The following is a 14458-nucleotide window of genomic DNA, read 5'->3' on the forward strand; positions in this document are numbered from 1 at the left end:
GACGCTGTACATTTCAAAAGTGCTGAACAAATAATTATATTGACCCTGTCCGTATTAGCTCACTCATTAATGTCTGAGTCGAAATTACGGATTGCCTCTTATCCGCTCATCGTTCCCTTATGCCATAGTTTGTACATCTAAATTGTCAGTAGAAACCACATTTGTTTAAGCAAGTCAGCCATATCAGCTATGGTTTTGTTTAAAAGCAGTAAATGAGGCTGAATGAACTCTTTGCTGCCAGACAAGGCTCTGCTGATAGCCAGGTGTAGCGGTGGTAAGTATTCACTCCATAGTGCTGAAAATAAGGCTCTGCTGTTGGGAAAGCTTTATGTCTGCCCTAACAGTTTGTGGGCACCGTTTGTTACCGTTTTAGTGCAATTAATGTATTGTTTAGGGTTGGGTTGTGTATTGGCTTTGCTGGCATGCATCTAAAAAATTTTATTTCTTCCCCCCCACCAAGATTTAGGCTACATGCTAAAATCGCCACTGGCTGCGTACACAGTACATCTTAATTATGTTCAAAGACCTGTGACAGGACACCATCCTGGGATCATCAAACGACAACACAGAGTCAAGCTCCATCTCACAGGGCCTGTGTCAAGAAATTAGGAATCCGTAAAGGGACACACACCGCCGCTCGCCGATTCTGTCTGCTTCACTTTCTGCGCCGCTTTCTGCAAATGAATAATTTGGTGGTTATCAAACACTTATCAAAATATCTGCACAGGTGGCACAGCGAGGAGGGCTGGAAATCAATTGGCTCCGCCGCTTCAGATATGACCCCAAAAGAGAGTGAGAGAGATCAGAGAGAGAGAAATAAAATGGAGAGAGAGAAATAAATAAAAAGGGTAGATAGAAAGACTACTGTGCATGATCTGAGGCTGATTTGTTCCCTCAAATGTGGCACAAAACATGTGATGTTTCTTTTTCGTTCAGGTCCATCCCTATCGAGCTGTGGGATAAAAGTCATCATGCCTGTTTGACCCACTAGAGGCAGTTATAAACTGGGAACACAAGGCGACAAACTGCAATAATGCTGTGTTTGTAACCAAGTGGGAGGTGGGAATTTATACATATGACTGGGAAAAATCCACTTGAACAGCCCTCCAACTGTGGGAAACTTGTCTATCATCCAGAGCTCCCACATGCTGACTTCTGATGTACAATACAATGCCCCATCTTGACAGTCAGACGCACTCTGAAGGCCACTTCTCATTGCCATAAAATGACTCTGATTTTTGTGCTAACGTTTTGCATCCGACAAACAATACCTGCTGCAGAGATTTTTTACAACCGTTCTTCTGTTGTTGTTTTTTTAATTCTGAGCTACTCCTGTGAAGCAAAGGAAGGTCTTTGAGGTTTGTCAGTTAAGATGAACATTGCCTGGAGGAGTTTCAGACTAGTTGTATAAAATGTGTAATGGCAAGTCTCCATGGTTTGTTAACTGTAACGAGACATATGCAGTACCGTTAAGTATTTCACCCCTTTACGAATTTCTCTATTTTTGCATAATGGGACCCTTGTCGTCAAAAAAGTTATACTTTTGACTCATCTGTCCATAGAAAATTCTTCCAAGAGTCTTGATGATCATCCAGATGCTACCAGGTGCTTTTTTTTGTCAAACTTGAGCAAATTTTTTGAACAAGATGGGCCCCATCATGTCTGGCGAAAACCAAAACGCTGCATTCCACAGTGAGAATCTCATACCAACGTTCAAGCATGGTGGTGGTAGTGTGATGGTTTGGGGATGCTTTCCTGCCTCAGGACCTGGACAACTTGCCTTAATAGAAGGAACCATGAATTGTGCTCTGTGTCAGAGAATTCTACAGGATAATGTCAGGCCCATCCGTATGTGAGCTGAAGCTGAAGTGCAGCTGGGTCATGCAGCAAGACAATGATCCAAAACAGACAATACAAGTCTACATGAAAATGGCTAAAAACCTACATGTTTTAATATTTGGAATGGCCTAGTTAAAGTCCAGACCTAATCCCAATTAAGACTTGAAACGAGCGGTTCAGGCTTGAAAACTGACAAATGTTGTTGAGTTAAAGCAGTTCTGCATGCAAGAGTGGGCCGAAATTCATCCACAGCAACATGAGAGACTGATCAACAACTACAGGAAGCATTTGGTTGCAGTCATTGCCGCTGAAGGTGGCACAACCAGTTATTGAGTGTAAGGGGGAAATTACTTTTCCACACAGGGCAATTGGATGTTGCATAACTTTGTTAAATAAATATTTGTAAACTCAGGTTCCCTTTATGTAATATTAGATGTTGTTTGAAGATCTGATAACATTCACTATCAAAAAAGATATGCAAAAATAGAGAAAGGGGGCAAATACTTTGTCACATTGTGTTAAGTGTAAACTCTCACGGCTCCTTGGGGATAAAACATTGTTAAAGGGACAGACTTGCCGTCCAAATTTAAATTCAAGAGGAACGCTAGGTGGTGTTATATTTTTATTAGGAATTAAAAGCAATGTTCATATGCATATGTGATTATAGCCTCAGGCCAACTTACTGATCATCATCAGCATCACCACAGTAATCATCATCATTGCCCTATCCAGCCAACATTGTAATGACAGGGATGGGTTAGGTTTTGATAAATCGCTGCCAAAAGTTACAAAATAGGGACAACCTTCAGTTTACAAAACAAACTAATTCTGTCCTTGGTCACGTGCAAAGTGTTCGACCTTAAACTTAACCTCAACCAAACTACAGGAAAACGTAATTCTATATACCACCGTTGATTGGACGCGACTACTAATTTCGGCTCTTTCTGATTTATGATTGGCTCGACCTCACGGTCTTGCCGTTGGGGCTACTCGGCTCCTTCAGCTTGTGTTATCACTGAAAATGGCGACCTGGTGTGTACGAGCTGTAAGACAGAGTTACTATGTTGCGGCATCGCCTTCATTACTAAGGTAATACATTGAGTGTGCTTTATAAGATGTTTGTTCAGATAATTGTAACGTTGTCGTTTGTAAAGTAACTAGCTAGCTTGTGCCATTTGCTATCACCCATGGCTCCTGCTAGCTAAATAACTTGTCAACCTGTCATATGCTGCTTTCATAATGGGAGCACATTTGTTATAGGAAAACAAACTGAATGAAATGTTGAACATATAAATAGTTGAATCCTATGAAGCCGTTAAAAAAATTCACTAGCATAGCTAACTCAATCTACTAACGTAGCTGGCTAGCTAACGTTAGCCAGTTAAACAACCTTGATTTCATGAACTAACGTTAGCAGGTTTAACGTTATGCTCAGCTAGTCACAATGCTGCCAAGTCAGATGGCTTACCTACTAAAACGCCAAGGGGAGGAAACATTTAAGGCATGTGCCACCAATTAACGATTTGCCCGATGGCGCATATACATAAAGTAGGTTCAACCATTGCTACACACTTACATTAATTTACAAGAATACCAATGAACTAAACTGACCACTGCGTAAACAGCTGAAGTTCTGTTGTGTATCTAACCAGTTTCTCTCTGTTCTGTTAGGGCATCCCCGCGGCTCCTATGCACAGCAGCTCATCAGAAGAGTGGCCAGGGGTCGGAGGAGGACCAGAAGGCTGAGCAGAGCCCTGCAGAAAAGGCCTTGGTTGAGGAGAAGGGTCAGCTGGAGGAGCAGCTTAAGGAGGTCACGGTGAGTCTGGCTCCAGGGTGAAGTTTCCCTAGGTACAGATCTAGGATAAGCTTCCCCTCCCCCAATCCAACCTTAAGCATTAGGGGGAAACGCAACACTGGCCCAAGATCAGTGTCTAGGAGGGGGATCTTCACCCTACTCCTGGGCCACTACATAGACTTGGTTCCAACATCCATGCTAGCTCCTGAGTGGTACAGTGGTTAAGGCACTGCATCTCAGTGCTAGAAGTGTCACTACAGACCCTGGTTCGATTCCCGGCTGTATCACAACAGGCTGTGATTGGGGTCCCATAGGGCGGCGCACAATGGGCGCAGCGTCATCTGGGTTAGGGTTTGGCTGTCATTGTACGTAAGAATTAGTTCTTGACTGACTTGCCTAGTTAAATAATAAAATAAAAACAAAATACTACCTAGAATGAAGCCTGATTACATTCTTAGTGGTATACTAGTATGGACATTGGAAGGTATACATATACTCATATTTACGCTGTTGCTGTGATGTCATCCTGGCTGAATTCTTAAGTCAGAAGAGCTTTGAGAAAAATATCTGCTCATGGTCTCAGAATTAGTGTGGTTGTCTCGGTTTACAGGACAAGTACACGCGCTCTCTGGCAGACATGGAGAACCTCAGGACGAGGAGTCAGAAGATGGTGGAAGACGCAAAGAAATATGGTGAGTTAATGTTTGCATATTGATTTGTCTCACCAGTGCATTGGACACAGCAGACATATACTTATAGGTGGTATTTTGGTTCATTGACAGCAAGGAACACAGTATGAAGTTAATATGTAGGTATATTGCATGATGTTGTGGTGTTCAGTCTATGTTTTCAGAATACAGAATGGATCTCTCTTTTCTTCCCACACCTATCAGGAATCCAAGGCTTCTGCAAAGACCTGCTGGAGGTGGCAGACATCTTGGAGAAGGCGACGGACAGTGTGCCCAAGGAGGAGGTGACCTCTCAGAAGAACCCCCACCTGAAGAACCTGTACGATGGCCTGGTGATGACAGAGACGCAGATCCAGAAGGTCTTCGCCAAGCACGGCCTGTTCAAGCTCAACCCCGACGGAGGGCAGAAGTTTGACCCCTATGAGCATGAGGCTCTATTTCACGCCCCCGTGGAGGGTAAAGAGCCTGGCACGGTCGCCATAGTAACCAAGGTGGGCTACAAGCTCCATGGGCGCACCCTCCGGCCGGCACTGGTGGGCGTGGCCAAAGCCCCTTAAAAAAAAAAGAGATTCAGTGTGACTGTGATGTTGTTGTTGCCTGGGCGACGGATCACCTTGGGTACAGCAGACTGGTCAGAGCCCCCTCCCCAACCATCTAACGTTGCCTCAGAGGCAGGAATCCAACTCGAACTGATATCGTTACCATGGACGACATCATCACACAGCCTGTTTTGACTGTGCATATCGACTCTCCACCCTTCTCCGGAAGTGTACACTTGCTCACTCCCCGTCATGAATTGAAAAGCATTGGATTGGTATAAGCATTGGCTGGAGGGAGTTTACACTGTCTTTAAATCCATGACAGGGAGTGTGCAAGTTTATACTTTGGGAGAAGGGTAGATAATTGGGACAGAGCCCATGTATATGCTGGGAGCAAATATGTTTTTACAGAAGTAACACTTGTAATGGCATGTAGAGCACAGAACGAGTTTCATGCAAGTTATTTCTTTTTTTGTCATCGGGGTCAGATTCCATTCATCTCTTTGTCCAGTCATTGTAATTATTGTGTTATGGATGGGAGAATGTAATGGATCTCATTTGATTATAGACAACTGTTGTCATCACTATCATAACTCTCATACAATTGAATTTAAAATGAATTTTTTTCCTGTAAGATTGTCTTTGGCACAACTTAACCCTGTAAATTGCTGTTTTAGTATTGCTTCCAGGAACACTTTTACATGTACTGTATACTTCATTTTCAGAAATGATGTCTAGACAAATTGATTATTGTTCAGCTACAATAGTACAGTAGGACACTGACTGGTTGTCAAAATGAGACAGAAATGCTCTGGTCAAATTGATTACAGATTCACCTGAAATAAGCAACATGATGTTGAACCTCTGACGTAATCATTCCGGACTTCACTGTACATCACTGCTTTGGCAGATGTTGACTTGGTGGTCTAGGATAGACGGCATAATACAGATTTTGAGTTTATCCAATAACTATTTGAACTGAACATTATAGTTGTCCTGTTGAGTGAGTGCCACAGCATTTAAATAAACAGATTTACTTTGTATCAGAAGTCCCCTGATTTTATTGCTTTCGATTTGACTATTACCCTGTAGGTAGAAGGCTTCATACATGTAGAACACTCAAACTATCAGCGATATTACCACATACTCAACACCCGATGCTGTAAAAGTTAACCAAGGAAGCCATAGAAGTATAAAGTATTTGCACTTTTAATACAAAACCTACTATGTCCTGTGCAACCACAAAGAATGGGCCATCAAATTCCCCCTCAACATTTTCAACCACTGAATTGTCAACAAATGCTTTGACCTCCTAAGCATACTACTGATACACATGAACAGTTTAACAGCATGCTACAACAACACACGCAAAAGGCTTAGAATGGTTCTCACTCGCATATTGAAGATTTGTTATAAAAAGTAACTGAAATAAAATACTGTACATTTCACAGGTCAGTATCAATATGTTCATTTTCAAATTCTTACAAATAATCATGTACATTTGGTCAAATGTTTTTGCTTAAAAATTCCACAGAAATAAAATAAAACCTTTCTCCCCACCCTCATAAAATCTTGATGTTTAGAAACAATTCAAGTGAAAATAATTTTGAATCAAGCCATTTAACCAAAATGTACTACTTACATCATTTAAACACTTTGCTTCACATGCAAAAACAGGCAAAACACTCCCTCCCGTATGCCCATAAAATGGTAATGTTTCATAGAACAACAAAAGTGTAATTTCAACCACCTATAAAATATGTTATCTTTAGAACTTAAATAACAGAAAAAGAGGCTGAAACAATTGAGAATGCCATCTACTGATGGGAAGCTTTAGCTTAACTGCATTTCCCTCGCTCATGAAATCTGTGCCATAGGTAAAATGGTTTGGCACAGCAATGGCACACCCTGATTATTAAACAAGGCTATGGGAAGCAGGCTGTGTGTATTAATGTCTTTGAACTTTTTATAATGACAATGGTTGAAGTAGTTAGCTACTAGCTTTGACAGGAAATTAAACGAGACTGATAATAGGCACTGTCAGCTTTAGAGGTTCTCGCCTAGACTGAACTCTGACCTCTCATGCTGACTTCTTACCATAGCCTGGGTCTCATTCAGTAGGCACCAAATGGAAGACAATAGGGTGAAACAGGGAGGGACTACCTGGCCTTGTCCAATAAGAAATTATTATTTCATGTTCTCTAATAAATATAACACTGGGCTGACCAGCCAGCTCCACCTCTGAACACAGGGCAACTGGCTCCCTGCAGCAGAAACAGCAGTGAGGAATGGGGCTTTCGTTTTATGGCAAAATCCCTATCAGTAAAAAGCGCCAAGATCCAAGAGTCAGTACATGGACAGGGAGAGGCGGAGGGAGGAAAATAGAACAAGAAGCGGCACAAAACTAAATCTATGCTTTGACAGATCGAGCTTGAACACTCCACTACTTCTTACGCCCACCCCTCGCTCTCCCAGCCTCAACCCCACTTTTGTATTCCAACTCTCCCCGTCAACCGATGCCCATTCAAAACGCCATTTACATTTAAATGGAGCTCTCCTGCCACCTCTCTGATCGACACGCACAAAAGCCCTCGACACCGCAGAGGAAAGTGAAAAGAAATCATAGATGATGCCGTTATGGTTCAAAAACAGTTGTTTTCTCTTTAAACCAGATAAGGAGTTAATCTAGTCTTTGATTGTAAACCGTGACAGTTTTTGCGACAAATAGAAATCTTCAGGTAGGCGATGCGAGAACCCAGGGGCTTTGTCAGTGTCTGGATACTTTCAAGCTTATGAGGAAGCATAAATAAAAAAATATTGCTTTTATTACTTCTGTGGTATGATAAAATATACTATGGTGGGGATAACACCAAGGCCTGTACGTGTGACAGAGGAGCCTGGTGGGAGGAGCTATAGGAGGACAGGCTCCTCCGACCAGCCTCCGCTGGTCTGCGATCATTACATCTACTTCCCAGCGTCTAACTTGATACTCCTCAACACTGTTTCTCTACACCCAAACCACATCTATATCCCTGCAGTAGTTCACCATTTCCCATGTTATAACAGGCTAACTGGACGTCAGAAAGATAAGGTGCCAGTGGACACTTCAAAGTACCTGTGCTGGGAACAAACACATTTGATGTCAATGGAAAACATCAATGTCTAAACAGCAACCAAGCTTTTCTGAGGCAGTCGTCCCTTTACTCTACCAGATTATTCCTGCCCTTTGATATTGTACTTGCAAGGCCATGTGATGTGTACAGTAGCCTATATGAATGGTGTGACTAAAAAAACGTTAAAAAAAAAAAAAAAAAACAATGAACCAGGAAGTTAGATGGAGCAAATCTAGCAGGTCTTCAAAACATTTAAATATGACTTTACTCCCTTTGAATAAATGACACACTGGCTAACAAAAACAGCAAGCAACCGGTGATAAGAAGACAATAATCATGCACCACATATTCATTAAGAGGTAAAAAAAAAAAAACAGTCTGACAGGCCATCATACAGTTTATACACCATAACATCCAAACTGGCAAACTTAAACCTGTGATGGAACAGGGTAGTAAAAAAAAACTAGTGATAGCCTATATGCTCATTTGGCAAACAAGAGATTTTTGATTTGTGCTTAAGGATTGTACGCATGTCATTGGTTAATGCCCATATATAAACATTTAAAAGCTGATATTTTTCTTATCTTAGTGAACAGCCTACTAGAATCAGAAATCGTGCAGGGGATGGAACAGAATAGTTGAGAAGTTAGGCTATTCCTCTCATAGTGCCAAATTCTGAGCCTGCCATCCTAAGTCAGACAGCCACAAAGTTTTGACAAGAGTCAAAACGGAGATTACTGCAGTACTCTACGAGAGCGATAGCTGCCAAATACTGACTCCTGTATGCTTTGCCGGCCTTCATCTCTTCATGGGAAGAATAAGATGATATACCCCCTGCGTTCCAGCACAGTGTGACTGTATTGCTGTTTGAATAGGCACTAACTTGTGCTCTCCAAAACTACATCCTGACCTAAAGGCAAACTATACGTAACAATTTATACTTTGAGAACAGCTTTGAAGACAGTGTTGTCTGGTTTGCCCAGCAGCATTAGGCGATCCTTCACTGGAGTTTCAATACAAAGACCCTGTATCATCTACCCATACGAATACATTATCATTCATATGGATTCAAATGCAAAAATATATATCTGTTCATCCCTCCCCTGTAAATGGTATCCAAACTTTTTTTTTTTAAGAAAGTGGAAATCCTTATTCTTTGCAATGTACATATTCACAAACAGTCCTGTGGTCGATGACGTTGGACAAAACGAGACAAAAGGTGGTAAAACCCAATAGTTTGGTCTATGTGGAGCTTACGAGTGCAAATCTCACATTGTTTCTAACAAGACACACGGAGACGCAACAATCCAACGGAGAACAGAGTCATGATCCTTCTGTAATCCTCAGTCCCCACAAACTCCATACACACATTGTTAGGACACTTCCCAGGTCCAGTTCCTACAAACCCGATGGACTGTTAGGACATGTCTCGGGATATCCAGCCGCTCTCTGTGAGGAAGCTGAGGATGCGTTTCTTGAGCACCTTGTCCAGGTAGCCTGGCAGGCGGCTCTTGGAGGTGATGCCCTGGCGCTTCTGAAGGTGGTCCTTGATGATGATGGTCTTGACGGTCAGGTAGCGCGTGGGGCTGAGGTTGAGTGTGTTACACAGCACCTTCTCCCGGTCCGACAGCAGTTCAAAGCCGGACAGGTTCTCAATGGCCGCAAACTCGCCTTCCTTGCCCTCCTCTTTGATGGCGCCACCGCCCACTCCTCCACCTCCCGCCCCTCCTCCAAGCCCTCCCCCTCCTCCCCCAGTGCCGAGCCCGCCGCCTCGGCCTGTTTTGGAGGTAGCCACACTCTTGTTCTCCTTGCGTTTCTCCCGTTTGTGCCGCGCCGACTCGTACTCGGCCGACTCGTCCAGTCGCGCGATGCCGTTGCGGCGGTATCGTTGCAGCTCTCGTACCTTGACGCGCAGCACGCGCTCCTTGTGCATGTTGTCAAAGAAGTCCTCAAACTCCCGCAGAGCCATGAACTGGCACATTCCCCGTAACTTGACCCGCTGCTCCTTCTCCTCCTTGGTGATCTTACGCTTTGGCACTGTAGGAACGGCTGCAGCTCCCGGCGTCACAATGGGATTGGTCAGCATCAGAAGGGTCCCCACTACTCCTCCTCCCACTCCGACGGCGCCAACACTACCCCCGCCACCTACAACTCCCAGCGTGCCTGGCTTCTCCTTGTCCTTCTTATCTCGCCCAAGGAAGACGGGCACCAGGTTGTAGTCGCGGGCCACATTCTTGCGGCGCTGACGCTCCCGCAGCTTGCGCACGTACATGTCCACGTGCGCCCGCTTCATTTCAATCTCCACGTCTTCATCGTCGTAGTTGACTGACAGGCCGCTGATGAGCTTCTCTGCCTCCTGGTCATACTCGATTTCATAGTCGTCGCGAAGGGGCATATAGCCCAGCTGCTGCTGCTCGCCCAGGGTCACGTCCAGCGGAGGCAGGGGGGTGGTGAGGCTGGGGGACAGGGGGGCACCGCTGGGGCAGGTGTGGTCTGTTACCCGGTTGGGGATACTTTCGGGGACGCAGGCCTTGCCCAGGTTGCCGTGAATGTACATTCTGACGTAGTGGTCCATGACTTCCTGGGGGGTCCGAGACGCCCCCACGTGAGTGGCCATGTCCTCCTGAAAGACAACACACACACAGGGCAGAGTGTTACTTGGGGGGGATGCTTTTTTTTCTCCCTCATAAAATGCAGATAGTTACACATATAGGGAGGGATACATCACTGCAAGCATCTAGACAGACAGACACTGCATGCATTGCTATACACTATTACCATACGTGTGTTGAAATCCGTTGATAGGCGATACATACAACATTTTAATAGATGACTAACCTACATTAAACTAAACGTTTTCATAATGCAGTGCGGGTTTGCAATGTGCGGGTTTGCACATATATATGCACAATAACAATTTAGCTAGCTAGCTGTAATCAGGACAAAACCAAGGTGGATTTCAAGGCTTGCAGAGTTGCATCGATATTGCCAACTCTCGACAGGACATGGCTGTCAGTCTGAAGTTGTCCAATGTATTGTCCAATGTATTCGGAGATACTCATGAAAAATAACACAGTCTAAGTTTACTAATTCACATTTAACCTATAACATTTTATGCCTGTGTTTGTATTCTAGCTAGCTAGCTATGAGACAAGTAGGCTATAAATTGAAATACCCAGTTTCCAAAGCCATATTGCTCGATCGCATCTAGTAGCGACTGCTCTTCCCTGCTAGTCCATCCTCCCTCCGCTTCGGGACCCCAGAGTGTGAAGCGCCCGCCGTCGACTTGCTGATAACCGTGCCATCGCCGATGATTACCGATTTCTGCACCCGCGGAGAAGCATTCCGGACACAGTTCGATATCTGGGCAGTCAGTACAGCGAAGTCTCAGATTCGTAACGTCTGCAAGGCAGTTTACGCAGTACTTCTTTCCTAGGTCGGCCATGTTGCTGGCTTCTTGCTTGTTGTTGGAAGCAGCAGTGTCGCGCGGGGAGGGCATGCGTACTGGAGTCTCACAACTGCGTCTCATTAATATTGATACGCTTGGCGCAAACGCCTGTGATTGGCTTACATGCTCAGTTCATTGACTTCATTGACATACTTATGTGATTTTCTAGATTTTTTTTTTGTCAGGAATACTACATTCCCATGGATGCGGAGGCAGAGCAACAAGACAATGACCCTGGGTCCAATCATATAGCCCTGAAAACACAGAGCTGAGGAACAATGAACAACTCCAGAAGACACAAGCTGTAGACCCCTTGGAGGAGGTCAAATCCCCTAATGTTGATGACAGTAAGAATAAAGCTGATACCCCTGCAGATGAGGATGAGGAGGGCGGGTTAGTGGAGTCTGAAAAGGCCTCACCTGAACAGGAAACAGATTGCACCTCAACTGATGTTGCTTCCATTGCTTTCCTCACCCCAACCTGGGCTTGAACCAGGGAACCTCTGCACACATCAACAACAGTCACTCGCAAAGCATCGTTACCTATCGCCACACAAAAGCCGCTGCCCTTGCTGGGCACCAATTGAATGTCACCGATTGACACGTTACTAGCGCGCACCGCTAACTAGCGAGCCATTTCACATCAGTTACACTGAGACAGAGGGAGGGAACTCAGCCGCATTTGAGCCAGGCGCTGGCGATGAGTCACCCACATAAGCAAACCTATCCACAAGCTAGACATTTGAAGAGGGAAAGGGCCCGGAGATGAAGCCTCTCTCCCGCGAGTGGAGTTTTCCACTCGAAAATGGCGACGATAATGACGATGATGAAAATGGACCGGCCAAACTAGACCCAGGGACCCACGAGAGGGAGTGCCCGCAGTCCTGTTCAGGTTGAAGAAGAGTAAGGCCCCAGCATCGACTACGAAGACTACGTGAACTTCTTCATAGAACTGCAGGTGGAGAAGGAGAAACAGAGCCAGGTCAGAGGTCAGCTCCGGATCAAGCGGGTGGAGTATGTCCACAAGAAGACGGGTTACGACTCACGTCCTAAGTAGGAGAAGTCCGTGTCTGACCAGGAGCAGCGCTACCAGAAGTAAATAGCCGTCATGGAGGACCTGAAGTGGTAGCACCGGCGTGACGTGGAGGCGGACAAGCAGCAGGCCGAGGAGCTGCGGCAGCAGAGCCAGGAGAAGGTGGATTGCAAGGAGGAGTTTGTCGAGGACCTGCACCTCATCGACTTCGAGCAGATGAAGATCGAGAACCAGGCATACAAGAACGAGAAGATAGAGGAGCGCAACGAGGAGTTCCTCAAACTGTGCAAGAAGATCACCAGCACTGTCCAGGTACTGGCCCACTTGAAGGAGAAGCTCCAGTTTGTGCAGATGGAGAACCAGGCCAACCAGGCCGACGTGGAGGCGGTGGTGGCCAGGATGTGCTGACCAAGACCAAGTAGGCCAGGGACAGCCTCCGCATGGACAACCTGGCCTGCTGGGCAACGATACCCTTCTGAGGGACTTTGAGGAGAAGGTGCATGCCTCAGACGGCCTAGAGGAGAGGTACGCAGAGCTCTTACTGAAGTGTTCCGGGGTGAAGGAGAAACTGGGGCACACCAAACATACAGCCCAGTGAGGGAGAGGAGAGGATACACAGGAAGACACGCTAACGAATAAGCGCACACACACACTGACACACACAGGAATGAAAGAATGTGATCAAACACAATTGTTGTGATAAGGGAATATTTGTCATGCAAAATTACTTGCATGTTCATAAATGCATAAATACATTTATGAGTTATGTTTTCACATTTATAATAAATGTTCAGTTTATTCTACATGTCCTTATTCTATTATTTCTCAAAAGACCATACTAGGCTACAACCTCAGCTTTGATATGTACAGTGTGATTAGTGAAGCTCAATGATTCTGAATATGAAATGCTTTCAGTCACCTAATTAGTAAAAGACACCATTGCATCCAGGGGCGGAACTTTCATTGGGGACGGGGGGGGGGACATGACCCCCACCCCCACATTCTAAAATTGCATTTTTGTCCCCCCAGTTTTATTAATGCACTATGATACTAAAAGCGGCATCGGTGTGCTTTAGGACCATGCGGACGCCTCAGAGCCCTCAGGTAGGCTGTTTGGCGGTTTCAGATGGCTGAATTTAGGACCACTTGGACCCAACAGAGCCTGCGGACAGTCTGTGTGAAGTCTGAAAGGTACAGTGCTGCTGTCTGCAGGTGCTGTCTCTGTTCATGGTGAGCTTTTTCTCTGAGTTGTAAAAGCAAGCTGAACAGAAACAATCTACTCTTTATTTGACTGATGTAGCTGGCAAGGTAACTGCTGTTTGACTACACAGAATAAAAAAAACATTTATTTCCAGTGCTGAGCTAGTAGTGTAACTGACATGTAACGTTAGTTACAGTAATGTTTCATCCCCTCTACACTGAAGTTCTGTCTGAAGAGAATGAACTAGCTAGCTAGTAGCTACCACAGCCAGTTCATCTTTAGTTTCTCTATCTGTCAGGTAGCTGTATCTTAACAGCTGTTGTGTGTATGGAAATGTTTTGTAGCCTTTTTGTCCCATTTCAACAGAAGTAAATTCACTTGGCTAGTTTTCATCAGTTGATGTACCATTAGAGCTAGCCAAAAGTTCGCTAACGTCAGCTAGCTAGCTCACTAACTTTAGCTATTATTTTTGCCTCAATCACGCTAGACCTGAATCAAACGATGAAATCAGCTGCCAAATGATTGAAGACTGATATTCGGACGTTTTTTTGACAGCACAATGTGAGTTTTTATTAGAGTCAGTATACTAATGTAACGTTATTGATCTGTCAGTTTCCCTAGCTAATTCTCTATTTTTCACACTTACATGGTATAAATAGTTCTACAGACTACACTGCCATGGTGCACAGGCAGTATACAATACTATGCTCATCAAGTCTTAGCAAGATCAGATGGTGACAGGTGTCCTAGCTGTGTTAGACAGCCAAGGAAGACCAGTGTAAGGAGCTCAGGTGAATTTTTC

General features: G+C 44.7%; 2 protein-coding genes across 2 annotated transcripts; one reads left to right on the top strand and one right to left on the bottom strand.

Annotated features, from left to right (window-relative positions):
* Nucleotides 1-2771: 2771 nt before the first annotated feature.
* On the top strand, nt 2772-5905 carry LOC110531882 (grpE protein homolog 1, mitochondrial). Its single transcript, XM_021615358.2, has 4 exons — nt 2772-2928; nt 3511-3655; nt 4245-4326; nt 4528-5905. The coding sequence occupies exons 1-4, from the start codon at nt 2861-2863 to the stop codon at nt 4878-4880; spliced, it is 648 nt and encodes a 215-aa protein (XP_021471033.1). The 5' UTR covers nt 2772-2860; the 3' UTR covers nt 4881-5905.
* A 2986-nt stretch (nt 5906-8891) lies between these two features.
* LOC110531881 (transcriptional adapter 2-beta) lies at nt 8892-11513 on the bottom strand. The gene is made up of 2 exons (XM_021615356.2): nt 11151-11513; nt 8892-10598 (listed from the first exon to the last, which is right to left on the bottom strand). The coding sequence occupies exons 1-2, from the start codon at nt 11502-11504 to the stop codon at nt 9393-9395; spliced, it is 1560 nt and encodes a 519-aa protein (XP_021471031.1). The 5' UTR covers nt 11505-11513; the 3' UTR covers nt 8892-9392.
* Between the last annotated feature and the right edge of the window lie 2945 nt (nt 11514-14458).

Source organism: Oncorhynchus mykiss, chromosome 9 (genome assembly GCF_013265735.2).
Source record: "Oncorhynchus mykiss isolate Arlee chromosome 9, USDA_OmykA_1.1, whole genome shotgun sequence".
In the NCBI taxonomy this organism is placed as follows: Eukaryota; Metazoa; Chordata; class Actinopteri; order Salmoniformes; family Salmonidae; genus Oncorhynchus; species Oncorhynchus mykiss.

Coding starts and splice junctions, on each gene's coding strand:
- LOC110531882 (XM_021615358.2), top strand. CDS start 2,861: ATGGCGACCTGGTGTGTACGAGCTGTAAGACAGAGTTACTATGTTGCG. Junction 3,656..4,244: donor AGCAGCTTAAGGAGGTCACG/GTGAGTCTGGCT, acceptor CTCGGTTTACAG/GACAAGTACACGCGCTCTCT. Junction 4,327..4,527: donor GGAAGACGCAAAGAAATATG/GTGAGTTAATGT, acceptor CACACCTATCAG/GAATCCAAGGCTTCTGCAAA.
- LOC110531881 (XM_021615356.2), bottom strand. CDS start 11,504: ATGAGACGCAGTTGTGAGACTCCAGTACGCATGCCCTCCCCGCGCGAC. Junction 10,599..11,150: donor AATATGGCTTTGGAAACTGG/GTATTTCAATTT, acceptor GTTGTCTTTCAG/GAGGACATGGCCACTCACGT.